We start from the raw sequence: 16,539 nt of genomic DNA, 5'->3' as shown, positions 1-16,539 counted from the left end.
GAGAGAGCGCGCACACACGCACAAGCTGGGGAAGCAGACTCCTTGCTGAGCCTGGAGCGGGATGTGGGGCTGGATCCCAGGAGGCTAGGATCATGACCTGAGCAGAAGGCAGATGCTTAACTGACTGAACCACCCTGGTGTCCCTCTTTAGTATAATTTCTTATTTTTATAAATGAAAGGGAAGAAAATACAGACACTTGAGGAAGTAAAGTGACCAGGTCATGCAGGTCACAAGTCCAAGGTTGGCCTTTATACCGAGCTGCTTAACCAGAGTCCTGCTTTAAGTTTATAGGCAAAAGCTACCATTTCAGAATATGGGGGTGAGAGCGCACAGGAGTGGTTCCTATAGTGCAGAGTAAAAAAGTAGTCCTATCTCCCATGAATAAGAGTACTCCTAAATTTTCAAACAGAAGTCCAATCTGAGAGCCATGGAGATCAAAGTAAAAGAGGAAAAGAAAAATCAAATCAAGGGGGTAGATGGAGCAAAGCCTGGGATTACTTCATTGAACATAACTAGAGTTACTGATTCCCAAGAGGGAGTTCCGTGGAAAGTGCCATTTGAGGAAAGCAGACTAAGAAGTAATGAATTAGACTAGGGGTGATAGGAAGAGTGTATCATTCTTCTACCTTCTTTTTCTTCATCAAACACAATTCAGATTGGCAAATTCCAGAAGGCTCTCACTATACTACCAGAAATAATTAACTAGTAAAGCCCTTACCCTTCTGTTGGTCACTCACTTATTTCTCTTATGGAGAGAAAGCCCTTGCCACGTTATTTATTATATTCGCATGGAAGATAAAGCACCTAAAATGCTAAGACGTGGATGAGTATAGAACTCTGGGATGTTTTTATCTGTATTTTGGAGATAATAATACCCATTTCCATAACAGAATTTTATTATTTTATTAAAACAAAGATATTCACTGGATTTCATCCAGATCTTTGATTCATATTTATGGTGTCTCTGATAAATCAACTAAAACTAAACTAAAATTCTCTTGTAATTCCTATAGAAAAGAAATATGCAGGGTGCCTAAGCAGCTCAGTTGGTTAAGTGTCTGCCCTGATTCTGGCTCAGGTCATGATCTCAGGGTCGTAGGGTCGAACCAAGTGTTGGGCTCCGAACCAAGTGTTGGGCTCCGTGCTGAGCGAGAGTATGCTTGAGACGCTCCCTCTCCCTCCCCTTACCCCCATTCATGCTCTCATTCCCTCTAAAAATAAATTTAAAAATCTTAAAAAAAAAAGTAATATGCAAAGGAAAAGTGAACATGGCACAGAGTATTATGTCATATAGTCTAGTTAATGAGACTATAAAAGGCAGAGTACAGGAAGCTTGCAAATTAGAAACAATCCTGCTCTTCAGACTGCCATCATCAAATCTATCATCTCAGTTACCCAGGATCTGTCACAAGTCCAGTTAATTGCAATGTTTCTACTATGTTCCTTAGTAGTAGCTTGGTCTATCCTGAATCTAAATTTCATGCAGGCTTAAAATATCAGGTAATTAGGAACCAGGTCACAGATTTTTTTTTTTAACACTCAAAAGTAGGATTCAACATTCTAAAGCTGTGTAGTGATTAGGAAGACCAAACAGAAACCAACCAATTAGCTCTGTACTGACTTGGATAGAAGCAGTCTTTTTTTTTTTTTTTTAAGATTTTATTTATTAATGAGAGAGAGAGAGAGAGAGAGAGAGAGAGAGGCAGAGACACGGGCAGAGGAAGAAGCAGGCTCTGTGGGGAGCTTGATGCGAGACTTGATTCCAGGACCCCAGGAGCAGGACCTGAGCCAAAGGTAGACGCTCAACCCCTGAGCCACTCAGGTGCCCCGAAACACAGTCATTTAGGAAAAATTCTTTAACTACAAAATTAGGACCACTCTGGGTAAGGGACCATATGGTGATTCAGTAAGTATATATGATGTACATGACAACTGAGATTATTTCTCTGAAACCATATGATAGCTGATGTTCTTAGTAAGAAAGATACTTAGAGCTTATTTCCAAAAAGACTGAGATTTGAGCTGATGACCAAAACACACACACTACTTAAATGAAGTAACATATTCATACATTAAAAACTATAATTTCATTAGTTTATGATAAAACACAAAACATTTACAGTTTTTTTAAAGATTTTTATTTATTTACCTCATGAGAGACACAGAGACAGAGAGAGAAGCAGAGACACAGGCAGAGAGAGAAGCAGGCTCCACGTAGGGAGCCTGATGCGGGCCGGGATTCCAGGATCAGGCCCCGGGCCAAAGGCAGGCACTAAACTGACGAGCCACCCAGGGATCCCTACTGTATTTTTTTTTTTTTTAAGATTTTATTTATTAATTCATGAGAGACACACACAGAGAGGCAGAGACACAGGCAGAGGGAGAAGCAGACTCCCTGCAGGGAGCCTGACATTTGAGACTTGATCCCAGGAACCCAGGACCACCACCTGAGCCCAAGGCAGACACTCAACCAATGAGCCACCCAGGTGCCCCATTTATAGTTTTTTTTAATTCCTTGGTGATTTTTAACTTTGGTATATACCAAAATCACCTGGGAAACTTATTAAAAATGTAAATGCTTGGATCTCACTCCATGGAATCAAAATCTACTCTAGGATATATATATATATACACAGACACACACACATATATATGTATATACACACACACTTATTTATTTATTTATTTATTTATTTATTTATTTATTTATTTATTTATTTATTTATTTATTTATTTATTTATTTGAGAGAGGGAGAGAGATCCTAAGCAGATTCCACTCTCAGCATGGAGCCTGATGTGGGGCTTGATCTCATGACACCGTGATCATGATCTGAGCTGAAATCAAGAGTCAGATGCTTAACAGACTGAGCCACCTAGGCACCTCTCTTTTAGTTTTAGACAAAATCTCCAGTTTTAAGCAAATTCCCCAGGTAAAACTGATGCAAGCCACAGTATAAAATATAAATATTATTTAACCACAGTTTATATGGTTGATCATTGTTTTCTAATATATGAAGAATGGAACTGCTGCAATGTCTCTATAACCCCCACCCCCACCCCACCCTACACTTTTAAAATCTTGAGGTATACAATATAATGTCAGTAAAGACAATTCCTTTTTCTTAGTCAGTGTTAAGGTCCTGGTGAACTCAACGTGGATGGGATAGAAAAGGCAAAATGCTGCATGAGGCTCTGTCAGGAACTTTGGGGAAGGACAGAGAACAGGAATTTAGAAAGAAGGAAGTAAAAAAAATTCCCTCCTATTGAAAGCCTTAGTATAGAAAAGTGAAAGCATGATACAATGGTCTTTCCATTTACCTAGTTTTAAAAATGGAGAAAGCTTACTAATACTTTCCAAAGAAATGGATATAAAGAAGCACATAGCTGAGTGCCTGCTCAGCACAACCTATGACAGAATAAAAGGCACAAAAGCTCAGATGCCATGGCAGCAGAGCTCCTTCTGGTTGTGTGTGGTCAGGAAACATGGGCGCTCTCCACTGTGGCAGCTCTGGTTTCTAGTCAGACCATCAGCAACTGCATTCCGTGACAACACTGACATTTCAAGGAAAGGCCTTACATGCTGCTATCACTGCCAACAGTCCACCAAAGGTTTCCAAAACTGGTAACAAAGATTAAGATATCCATCCTTTATGCCTACTCTGGACTCAATACTTTTCTACAACAAACTGGAGTCTTTATACAAACAGTAAAATAAACCCCAAGAGATGGTAAATATTTACCTGGTCCCTGTTGTTGATGTTTGAATAAGGTAACTGCCCTGTCATCAATTCATATAGAACAATCCCAAATGCGTATACATCTGACTGGAAGCTATATGGGTTTTTGTCTTGCATTCGGATCACTTCTGGTGCCTATTAGAACACAAAAAGAAAAATATTCTTGTTTATTCTTCAACTAAAAAGACTGAAAAGCAAATGATTACAATTCCCAGAACAATGCTTTCGTCATTAAATAATCCATCTAATTAATATGCAATCAATTCTCTTATTAAGGGGCAAAGAAATAAAACTGATTAATAAGAAAAAAAAATGCTCAGTAAGCCCTGAAAGAGGCAGTATTACCTGAGATTCCACATGTATTATGAAGATTTTATAATTTTATCAGCCATCCTCTTTCTGTACAAAATACTGCCATTGCTATTTGAATCCTTCCCAGGATTAGCTCTATCAAGAATCAATTCCAATTTCCATTCCTGATTCAGTAAAGAAATAAAAGACCTGCAGTCCTAAAATGTTTGGAAGTAGCATAACCACTACGCTAATAATTGCCTTAGAGTTTAAGTTTTCCCATTAGTACAATGATTCTCGCCTCAGGGCACCTTAGACAATACTGGTAAAACATCGACACTGACAAACTCAAACCCCTTTCCTGCCTCCAAAAGCATTATCAATATGCCATGGGTGCTTTATTAACAGAACCAAGAGATAGGAGGTCAATTTAGAAGATGGCATAAAGAATGCTGGCTGTTTGCTTCCTGGGCAAAGATACAGACCAAATCATATTTGCTACATTTTTTACACATTTTACTCATTGTACTCTACCACTTAATTTCTTAATTGGCTGTGTTCATGAAATACAATAAATGGTTGGTTAAATATACGCTTAAAAGAGTTCTTTCCCTTGCATCTTCTGTACTGTTTCATTTGGAAGAATTGTTTCTAAAGACACTGCAGAGTGTAAATAAAAGTTCCATGAAAGCATTATTTTGATACCAAAACCTGAACTAACTGCATAAATGGCTGGAGGACCTGGGACAGGATTCCTGGTCACTGGTCTATCTCAAAAAGCAGGCAATGGCACTAAGCCTTACTTGCAAATCACAATCAACTGTGTAGACTTTTTAACCTCTCAATGTCCAGACTACATACCAGGCCAATAATATAACAACAGAATCTGGGGATGGGATCCAAACATTGCTGGTTTTTACAGCTCCCCAGATGATTTTAATGTCCAATTAAGGTTGAGAACCACTGACAGAAGACGTATGGGAGATCCTGATGAAGGATGGGAGGTGAAGGAGAAGATGGGGTCTGCTTACTTTTTTTGTCAAACATTTTATTGCTAGCTGCTTTTAGTAATACAGTACAAAATAAACCACATACAACTGTGATGTGATGAACAAGCTAGAATACTGAGAGGCTGGTTATGATATAGGCATAATTTTAAAAGCCAGAATACAATTTTGCGAGGGACAGAATAATAAATCAGTTGAGGAACTAACCATCTTTTTAAAACTTAGTTTTACCTCTACTGTTGTTGGAGATGGCTTGATGAAATTTATTTGGACAAGAAATGCATGATTGATCCTCAACTAATTTAGTGATTTAATCTGTAAAAATTTTCACAAAGGTTTCTTTCCCCTCTAAGATAAATAGAACAAGGTTGAGAAGAATTCAGAGAATTACATAATCTTAGTTCTGACCAAACTCTTCTCTACTAGTACACAGATGCTCCGCATTTGTTTCTGAAGGCAATTATCAACCCAAAAGGATTTTTTCAACACGTAAGTGTACTACTAGCTAATCTCTTATATGAAAGCTCAGCTTGATAGAATAAAGGATGAACCAATCTACCTATGTATCAACAAAAAATAAATTAGAATATAAAACTTTGGGTATAATAATCTAGGTTTTAGAAAAAGGACAAACCTGGAGTTTAACTGAGCATCTCCCCCACACTAGTTAAAATAGATACACCTTTAAAACATGTATTGTTTCTTTTTAATTTGAGGTTTTACAGTCTCACACTTAGTGTGTGCTAGCCTGCTGCATCCTAGAATCCACTGCTATCTTATAGCAAGGTGTGTGCCTTAAAGGTGCATGAGATCCCAATTACAATGACTAATAAGCCTCCTATTTATAAAATGATTTATTAAAACAATTAAAATATATTAAAGAAACAAACCTAGTTAGCTCTAATTACTGAATCTTAGGAACAAAAAAGGTGTTAGAAATCCACTAGTCCGACCAACATTAAAGATGGAGAGACATGGAGGTTAGGAAATGTGCAGGTTGAGAGTTAAACAGAGGACTATAGAGTACAGATCTCCTAGGTCCATTGTACCCCTTCCACCTTACCACTTGTCTTTACTCCAGTTATTTTTATAAGAAAGCATAGCTGAATTTAACCCTAAGTTTATTTGACTAATTCACATCTATCCTGGAATTCCCCTCTTGGAGGCTCTTACAGATAGTTCAGGGAATTTATGCAAACATGGCTTCAAGAGCCCCTGCAGCTTCTCTGTTTCCAGCAGAGTGTCCCAAAGCCTTAGTGCAGATTCAATTATTTAAAGCTTCAAATTGCACTACTGGTTAGGGACATCCGGCATTCAGCTGAGAGCAGCGGTTCTCAAACTTTTTGATCTCAAAACTCTTTTAGTCTTGAAAATTACTGAAGACCCCAAGGAACTTTTATGTGGATTATATCTATGGGTATTTCTCATATTTAAACATAACTGGGAAACTGTTAAAATATTTAGTAATTTCATAAGTAATAGCCATTAGATGTTAACAAAGATTACCCATTTTTAATGAAAAGTGTATTTTCAAATCCAAAAAAAAGTTCAGTGAGAAGAGTACTGCAATTCTTTTTGACTGGTTTAAGAGCAGCCAGCTATAGTCACATATTTTGGTTCTGGCATTCGATCTGTTGTGATGTGTTGTTCTGGTTCAAGACTATAAAGAAACATCTGGTCTCATACAGGGATGACCTTGGGGACTTCCAAAAGGGTATTAGGGCCCCTTTTGAGAACTGCTAGCTTAGAGGATGATTCCTATACCTGCCCTTTTCACAGCCTGCTGAAAGTAATGGCACAGAAGTTTTCATTCCCTTCTTTTACACAAAGCAGAAATAGGAATAAAGAAAAAGCAACAAAGAGCTATGCAGGGCAGCACATGGCTATGTTAAAATTCTTTTTTTTTTTTTTATGTCTTTTCTTTCCCAGCTGCCCCATAATTATGGGTTCTTTCTAGTCTAAAGGAAGTAACTTTCCAATTTAGGCTTAAATAACATCATGAAACAGCCTCTCTTAAAAGGAGTAGTTCTTTTAGTAAAACCTTAAGAAATACTGCAGATCGTACCTGCTGAAACTGCACACTTGTTTTTTTCTTTTTGAAACCGGGCACACAGAACATTTTGAACACAAAATATTTTAAAGAGACAATTCTGGATAAAATTTCAACAGTTGTTTATAAAATACTATTTTTTTGTTTGAAGTATACTGAAACTGATTTCATAATACTCTTTTTAAGGATAAAGAAAAAAGTTAAATTTTATTTACATAAAAAATAAGATCAACATTGACTTTTGTGAATACTGGGAATTATGAAAATACTAGTCGAAACCTTCAAAGATTTTCTAGTCACTCAGTAGCACCTCAGGGTCCAAAAATTTAATTAATGGAGAAATGGCCTCAATTCTTACCATCCACAAAATGGATCCAGACAACTGTTCAAACTGATGGGACCCACTCCATCGAGATTTCACTGTGGCTAGACCAAAATCACCTATTTTTACTGTGAGGTCTTCATGAAGAAAAATATCTGAGGTGTAGTAAGTAAAGGAAAACAATAGATCTCATTTTCCTAGCAAAGCAAGCATTACAAAAATGTTAGGTAAGAGATCTAATTTCTGTAATTCTATAATATGATTTTTTTGGTAAAATTGATATTTCTTTAAAAAGTATAGTACTTCATATTTCCTCTTAAAGTTAATGAATATGTTTTTAAAAATATGGTTCTATTTGGCATATGTGACCTGCTTCTAAGATTTTGGGGGCTTGAAATATGATGGGATGAGGTGAGATGCTTTCCAACCTATGTTTATGGGAAACCCTGAAATGTTCCCGTTAGATTTTAGTAACATGGACCCAGATATGCTTTAGCATTTAGGAAAGCTACAAAGGTTCTTCATTGGAATGAAGTTGGTTGACGGCTAGGATCTTGATCTGGGTTTATGGAAGAAGAAAAATTTTGTTTTTTCTCACCTCCTTGTTATGCAAGTTAGAACCTTCAGTTACATTTCAACTACTGCAGAGTAGCATCAGAGCACTGAAAGAAATGGGTAGATAGCTACCTGTTTTATGGGTGTTGACAGAATGTAAGCACACAATCATAAAAGAGTCCTACTATTATAAAGACTTGGTGGATTTTTTTTTTATAACACTCAAATGTTCAGAAACCAAAAGCATGTTGCAGCACCCTGCTTTATACTATGCTCTCATGCAAACCCATTTATTAATTCTCTTTACATTTTTTGAACTTAGCATGAAAACTGTTTTTACATAATGTGAAGACAAAATGCAGAAGAAAAAGTCAGGATGTTTTCAAACTTCGCAGACAAATTTCAGGAAGGATACTATTACTCTTGAGGTCTCTGTGGATGATTGACTTGGCGTGTAAGTAACTGAAAAACAAAACATCATTTCAACCTGAGTAGGGGTAAAGACTCTGGCCTCAAAATCTATAGAACATATTTAGGGATGTAAATAAAGACTTATTCAAAATCATGACACAATTGCAAACTGTACATTGTGATAACCTCTTTATGTAAGAAATCTTAAACTGTAAATGAATTTAGGATTATAGAAACATATTACTATTATGGTAGAGCCCAAATCTTGTATTCTATTAAAAGACTTTGCTTTATACTTTACTATTTACCAATACAAACCTTTCATTCCAGTCAAACCTATTTATCCATGTCCTTTAAATACACCCTGATATTTAATCCCACCTGTGATCAATACTTCCCTTCCAAACCCATCCCCAAATTAACTTTCATTCTATTCTCCACCTATTCATACCTATCCTTTAAGATTGAATATACATTCTATCTTCTGAATAAAGCTTTGCTATGACTAACTCAACCAAAAGTAATCTTTCACTGTTGAGTTATATCGTAATTACTGTAATAGCTTGATTCATGTATTCTTTTTCCTGTGCCTATGGTTCCCTTTTCAGAATGTAAACTCCACTAGAATATAAAATCTGATTGATAATTTTAAAAATTTTTTAAAAGATTTTTATTTATTTATTCATGAGAGACAGAGAGAGAGAGGCAGAGTCACAAGCCGAGGGAGAAGCAGGCTCCATGCAGGGAGCCCGACATGGGACTCGATCCCAGGCCCCCAGGATCAGGCCCCGGGTTGAAGGCGGCGCTAAACCGCTGAGCCATCCGGGCTGCCCCTGATTGTTAATTTTAAAGGTAGTATTATACATTCTTAAAATAACTTCTTAAAAATACGGAGCTTTATCACACATGTTAATCATTTAGTCTTAAAATTAGTTAATAATGGCCACAGTGAATAACTCCATTGTTGATTAGTTTAAAATAGCATATAAGAGAAAATAATGCAGAATAAAATAAAATTTCTAAACAAAAATAGTGAGGAGCAAACCTGCTACATAATATCCACAGTGCATCTATCTTATAGTCAATGGTAAGTTTAAATTACCTATGTGAGCCCTAAAAACTGGTTTAGTTGGGTTCACTGAGGGTAAGGGCTGTGCCTCCTTTATTTCTGTTTCAATCTCCAGTGCCTAGCACAGAGCCTGGCATGTGGTAAGTGTTCAACATGTCTGTTGAATCAACTACAACGAAATGCATATAATATCCTAGTCAAAGCTATTTTTCTTCATTTAAAACTGGAAAGAATAGATATATGAGACTTCTAAAATTTGACAATGACCATTAATTAGGAAGTAAATTTTGCTTTAAAGTGACACTTTCAAAGTCCAAATAGTATATAATCAAAATTATGTAATAAACACTGTTAAAAATTGAAGATTCATAACAATTAAACTTTATTTATGCTTTCTCTTCTTCATTTATACTTCCTCATTCTCCCAGAGATCAAGATTTTGAAGCTTTCTTCTCAGATAAAATTTTCATTTCAAATGATTTATACAAAGGAACCCCTTCTCCTCCAATTACTCTTACTTCTATGTTTATTTCCTCCATAGTATTTACCACACTCTTGTCCCACTACATCACATGGTCTCTCTTACATTGGAAGAAAATGTGATGTCTGTTATAGGTGTCATTTGCTTAAAAATTTTTCTGCAATGACACAGAATGATACAGATGGAGAACAGGAGCCTCAACCACAAGCTTTTTCAAGATAGGGAGACCTTGTCTCCACTAGAGAGGAAGGGTAACAAATGGTGATGCTGTTCAGTGGTGGAGCTTGGTGCTTTGGTCTGAGACCTGGTACTTAGTGCACATAATAGGTGTTAGTCTTTGACAAAAGATTCTGTCTCCTTTGAAATTAAAAACAACAAATAGGTGGTAGATATGAATATGTGGAGGCATGATGAAGTTATAAGGGAAGATAAAGGTGTTCTTGATGGTATCAATCTTTTCAACAAATCTGATACAAAGAAATATATCAAGAATAAGGTAGACAGAAATCAACTAGAGGGTGAGGAGAAAAAATTTCTCACCAGGAAAGTACTAGATAATTAGCAAGATATGAGTACAATTACTGAGCTAGTGATAGAACCCTACTGGAAGGTAGATAGCATAAATTTATTATAGGCTAAAGTTGTATACAGCTGCAACTTGAAATAGCACCACCTTATCCTTGTGTAATCTTATCTTTTATTGTTTACAAGCTGCTTTCTTAACTTCTATCTCATGTAATAATTCTCTTTCTGTAACATCTCTGCCACAAAACCAGTGAAAAGGCAGAAATCCAGGTCTATATAATGGATGGTTTGAAAAAAAAAAAAAAAGGTACTCAAATTCCCCAGATGGAAAAATGGAATGAGTATTATACCCCATATCTCTACATGATATAATGTTCCAGAGTAATTACTACTCTATATAATTCTACATAGGCTGACACTAAAACATAATTTCTAAGCAACAATGAGTTATAATCAAAGATGCCAAAAGACACATAACTGAGGGTATGGAAGGAAGGGAACAATAAGAAATTAACTCATATGATACAGAAGTATACCCATTATTTAAGGAAATTAAATAGGACCCCTTTCTTAACTTTTCTAAGATGTTAAAGAGAACCTTATAGATTTATAAAAGTAGCAGTAAGAAAAAACATGCTATAGGGATGCCTGGGTGGCTCAGCGGTTTGGCACCTGCCTTGGTCCCAAGGCATGACCCCAGAGTCCCGGGATCAAGTCACACGTCGGGCTCTCTGCATGGAGCCTGCTTCTCCCTCTGCCTATGTCTCTGTCTGTCTTTCCTGAATAAATAAATAAAATCTAAAAAAAAAAAAGAGAGAGAAAACATGCTATAAACCAAATGAATATATCCTCTCGATAGGTTTATCTTAGGAGTGTCTTTCCTTGAAAAACAAAAAAAAAAAAGTATCCACCTAGAGAATCATTTAATCTGAAAGCTGGGCAATCATCTAGTAAAATCTGTTCTCTCTGCTTCTTTCAAGGTATTATCCAATATTTAGCTTTCTTTTTTTTTAATATTTTATTTATTCACTTGACAAGGGAGATGGTGTGCGCACAAGCAAATGGAGTGGCAGGCAGAGGGTGCCTCACATGGAGGTTGATCCCAGGACCCTGGGATCATGACCTGAGTGGAAAGCAGAACCGCTTAATCCTCTGAACCAACTAGATGCCCCCAAGATTCAGCTTTTTAACATTCTTTTAAGAGCTTAATATGATGTCCCAAGAGTGAAGATAATACTCTAGATCTGATCTGATCAACATAAACTAGAGTAACTCTCATCTTAATTTTCTCCTTGAACACCTGAAACCATAAAACTCCTAGAAAAAAAAAAAACAGGGGTAGCAAGATCTTTTTTTTTTTTTTAAGATTTTATTTATTCATGAGAGACAGACAGAGAGAGAGAGAGAGAGAGAGAGACAGAGACAGAGACAGAGAGAGACAGAGAGAGGCAGTGACATAGGCAGGGGGAAAAGCAGGCTCCCTGTGGGAAGCCTGATGCGGGACTCAAGACCAAGACCCCAAGACCCTGAAGCCAAAGGCACTGAACACCCCAGGTGTCCAGGTAGCAAGCTCTTTGACACTGGTCTTGGTAATGATTTTTTTTTTTTTTTGATACCAAAAGCAAAGGCAACAAAAGAAAAATAAACAAGTAGGATTACATCAAACTAAAAAGCTTCTGCACAGCAAAGGACACGAACCACCAACAAAATGAAAAGGCAACCTATCAAATGGGAGAAAATATTTGCACATCATATATCTAATAAGAGGATATCCAAAAAATATAAAAAACTTGTCCAATTCACTATCAAAACCCCCAAACAATCTGATTAAAAAACAGACATTTTCCCAAGGAACGCATACAGATGGCCAAAAGGTGTCCAGCATCACTCACTACCTATCACAGAAATGCAAATCAAAACCACAATGAGATACTGCTTAACACCTGTTAGCATGGCTCTTATCAAAAAGACAAGAAATAGCAAATGGTGGCAAGAATGTAGAGAAAAGGGAACTCCGTGCACTGTTGAAGGGAACATAAATTAGTACAACCATTATGGAAAATAATTCCTCAAGAAACTTAAAAAACAGGATTACAATATGATCCAGCAATCCCATTCTGGGTATATATCCAAAAGAATTTAAATCAGGATCTAAAGAGACATCTGCGCTTCACATTTATTGCAGCATTATTCACAATAGCAAAGACATGGCAACAACCTAGTGCCCATGAATGAATAAAGAAAATGTCATTCACACACTCACACACACAAATATCAGGCAGCCATAAAATAGGATATTTTGCTACTTGCAACAACACGGATGGACCCTGAGAGCATTATACATAATGAAATAAGCCAGAGAAATGCAAATACCATATGATCACACTTACATGTGGAGTCCAAAAACAAGACAAAAATAAAATTTATCTTCATCTTCCTCATGGTGGGTTAAAAAAATTTTTATCGCCCATTATTGTGATTATCATGGCAGCCACAGTCACTCTACTAACTCCTACTAAAATTACATTCAGTTACAACCCTACTGAGTTGTTCTTGCATTACTCTTACAAAACAGTTTCCCCATCCTCTATTTGTATTTCTCTCTTTTTTGGACTTGGATGTCCTATTTTGTAGACATGGCCTATAGCTCCAGCTTATTAAAAGTTTAGTTCTCACTAAAAAATGTTTTAAAAGACCAGTGTACTAATGAAGCCCTTATCTATTTGTAAATATGCTAGTCTTACTCAAGAGAATGAAACAAAAATCTCCTAGCTTAACAACTTCAGATATGATCAATATACAGTTATAAATCCAGTTGAATTCTCCATGCATGTTGTATCTCTTGATCTTATCCTCACCAATATCATGAGAAGTATCAAATGCCTTGCTATAACTCAAATATTATGGCTACATTTGCCATAGTCAAATGTTTATCAGTCTTGTCTATTTACAACAGTTCCAAGTGTCTCGCACTTAAGTTTACTGTTATTTTCTTGTATTTTCAACTATTTTTAAAAGCAGAGAACTGGTTCACATAGACACTAGTATTTCAGTCCTCTTTCACTAATACTACACAATTTCAAAAAGTTTATCAGACTTCACACAGAAAGTTCAATCTCTCCTCAGACACTACAGAGAATATAACAGCCAACTGGACTGATATGCATGATGGTAGTGACAAGATGATATTTGATCCAAACAGTTTCAATTACAGTCTCCCTTCTACTTTGATGCCCTCCACTCCCCTCATAATCGCAATGTAGAAAGTGAGGAAGATTGAAGGGAATGATATTCTGCTATGCCTCTGCTGTCAATATAATTTAAAATGGTTAAAATCCCTAAGACATGAAGTACACACATTTTCCAGTTGTGTTCCAAAGTGGCCCAAATTCTATTTTTACTTAAAGTTTTCAGTTTCTTTTACTTTAAAAAACAAACTAATTTATTGAGGTATAACATGTATATAACATAAAATGCACCCAATTTTATGTATAGTTTTGAGTTTTGACAAACATACACAGTAATGAGCAGCCACAACCAACAAGAAGAATATCTATCACCCACAAAATTTTTTTCACGTATTTCTGCAATTACTAACACCCTCCTTGGTTCAGGCAACCATGGATAATAAAGTTCTGTTACTATACATTAGTTTTGTCTTTTCTAGAATTTCATATAAACAAAAATCCATGGCTTCTTTTGCTCAGCCTGATGATTCTTTTTTTTTTTTTTTTTTTTTTAATTCATGATAGACATATAGAGAGAGAGACAGAGAGGCAGAGACACAGGCAGAGGGAGAGGCAGCCCACATGTCGGGAGCCTGATGCGGGACTTGATCCAGGGACTCCAGGACTTGGAGTTCAAAGGCAGGCGCGAAACCACTGAGCCACCCACGGATCCCCAGGCCTAATGATTCTAAGATTCACACACTGGCTGCATGTGGTATTACAGGGTATGGATATACCACAATTTAACCACTGACCTGTTGGACATTTGGGTTGTTCCTTGCTTCTGGCAATTATAGTAAGATACCACAAACATTCAAGTATAAGTCTCTTTTGTTGATGTATGTTTTCATTTCTTTTGGGTAAATAAATAAGATTAGAATTGCTCACGTGATAATTTTAACTTTAAAAGAAACTGCCAAAGTGTTTGTCTCATTTAAGATCCTACTAGTAATGTGTAAGAGTTCTTGTCGCCCTGCATCCTTGCCAATACTTGGTATACTTGGTTTTGATTAAAAGCATTCTAGTGGGTGTGTTGTGGTGTCTTGTAGTTTTAATTTGCCTTTCCCTAATGTCTAATGATGGTGAACATCTTTGCATGTGCTCATTTGCCATTCTTATGCCTTTTCAATAAAGTACTCCAATCTTCTGTCCATTTTCTTGTTGGGTAGTTTTTATTACTGAGTTGTACAAGTTCTTATATAGTTCAGATATAAGTCTTTTAAACAGATAATGTATCTTGCAAACATTTTCTTCAAATCTGTGGTTTGTCCTTTATTCTTTTTTTTATTTTTTTTTTAACAGTGTCTTTCAAAAAGCAACTAAATTTTGATGAAGTCCAACTTACCTTACCTTTTGTGTCCTAAGAAATCTTTGCCTTTCTTTAGGGTACAAAGATTTTCTCATATGTTTCTTCTAGAAGTTTTAGATTTTCAGCTTTTAATCTTCAACCCATCTCAAGGTAATACTAATGTCTTGTGTTGGCTAAGGGCAAATTGTTTGCTTATTTATTCTATATGTATGTCCAGTTGTTGTAGTAATATGCGTCAAAAGGACTACCTTTTCTGTGTGAATTGTGCCTTGGTATCTTGTAAAAAAAAAAAAAAAAAAGAAAAACCAACTGACCGTAGATCTAATGGATATATTTCTAGGCTTTCTATTCTGTTTTTTGATTTATATGCCTATTCTTATGCCAATATCACATGGTCTTGATTACAGTAGCTTCATACAAAGTTTTGAATTCTAAGACTAGAAGTCCTTCAATTTTTAAAAAATTGTCTTGACTACTCTAGCCATTGCATTTCCATATACATTTTATGATCAACTTGTCAATTTCTACAAAAAAGCCTGCTAAAATTTTGACTGGACTCAACAATAAGTCTATAGATCAATTTGGGAAGGATGACATCCTAACAATATTGAATCTTCTAATTAACAAATATGATATTTCTATGTATTTTTTTGTTTCCTAGCTGGGACCTGCATTATAGAGGGTATAATCCCTCTTTGGAAAATTAGACCTTCTAAAGTAAAATAGTGACCTAAAAAAATAAAAGAAAATGTATTTTAAACATGAAATATCAAAAACCATGTAATTAATTTTTAAAAATTCATCTCAAACATTCACAAGTCCAAAACCAGAAGCATAATATTTATTTATTTATAAGAGCAAGATAGCTCTATGGAGGAAAGAATAGTCATTTCAATGAATATCATTGGGATATTCACATGGGGAAAAAATCTTCAGCCCTTACCTCACACCACACACAAAAACCAATCTGAAGTGGATTTAAGACCTTAAACTAAAAGCAAAAATTATGAAACTTCTAAAAGAAAAAAATTTCCACCACCCTCATGTACACATACAGCATTTTAAAGTTTTTAGGATATTTTTGCATTAGTAAGTTTCTTAACTTTCATGTTTCTTTGTGAGGCAAGCAAAAAGGTAATAATGCTACTTATGCTGATGGGAAAACCAGAGCCCAGAAGACTTAAGTGACATAACAAAGAGGCGTAGTGGAAAGGGCATGGGTTTTGAGCACAGGAGACTGGGATTCGAATTCCAACTGTTATCACTTACTAGCCATATGATCTTGGGTACAATATTACATAATCCTTCTTAGCTTTAGATTCCTAACCTAAAAAATGGAGGTAATAATGATCTTGAAGGGATACTTTCTTTTAACACATGTTTAGTGAAAGTCCACTGTGTACTAAGCAACAACTGTTCTAAGTTTTGGAGATAAAGCAGAAAATCCCTACCTCGAGGTCCTTACATTTCAGGATAGAAGAGAGAAAAGAAAAAGATGTATCAGTAGAATATATAGTATTCTGTAAGTAGAGGACAAGAAATACTGAGTTGCAG

The 16,539-nt window shown here is 36.0% G+C and overlaps 1 protein-coding gene across 6 annotated transcripts in view; it reads right to left on the bottom strand.

Annotated features, from left to right (window-relative positions):
- Positions 1 to 16,539, bottom strand: part of BRAF (B-Raf proto-oncogene, serine/threonine kinase) — a 172,337-nt gene that overhangs the window by 13,169 nt on the left and 142,629 nt on the right. For 4 of the 6 annotated variants that reach the window (XM_038559390.1, XM_038559385.1, XM_038559386.1 and 1 more), the window contains 3 exons: positions 8,379 to 8,425; positions 7,445 to 7,563; positions 3,742 to 3,873 (listed from right to left, as the gene is read on the bottom strand). In XM_038559390.1, coding sequence (XP_038415318.1) covers positions 3,742 to 3,873; positions 7,445 to 7,563; positions 8,379 to 8,425 — 298 coding nt within the window. Of the gene's footprint in view, positions 1 to 2,777; positions 2,837 to 3,741; positions 3,874 to 4,083; positions 4,215 to 7,444; positions 7,564 to 8,378; positions 8,426 to 16,539 lie in introns of those variants that run through there. The other 2 variants (XM_038559387.1, XM_038559388.1) reach the window with 2 other exon arrangements.

Source organism: Canis lupus, chromosome 16 (assembly GCF_011100685.1).
Source record: "Canis lupus familiaris isolate Mischka breed German Shepherd chromosome 16, alternate assembly UU_Cfam_GSD_1.0, whole genome shotgun sequence".
Taxonomy (NCBI): domain Eukaryota; kingdom Metazoa; phylum Chordata; class Mammalia; order Carnivora; family Canidae; genus Canis; species Canis lupus.
This window is presented reverse-complemented; position numbering and strand designations above follow the sequence as displayed.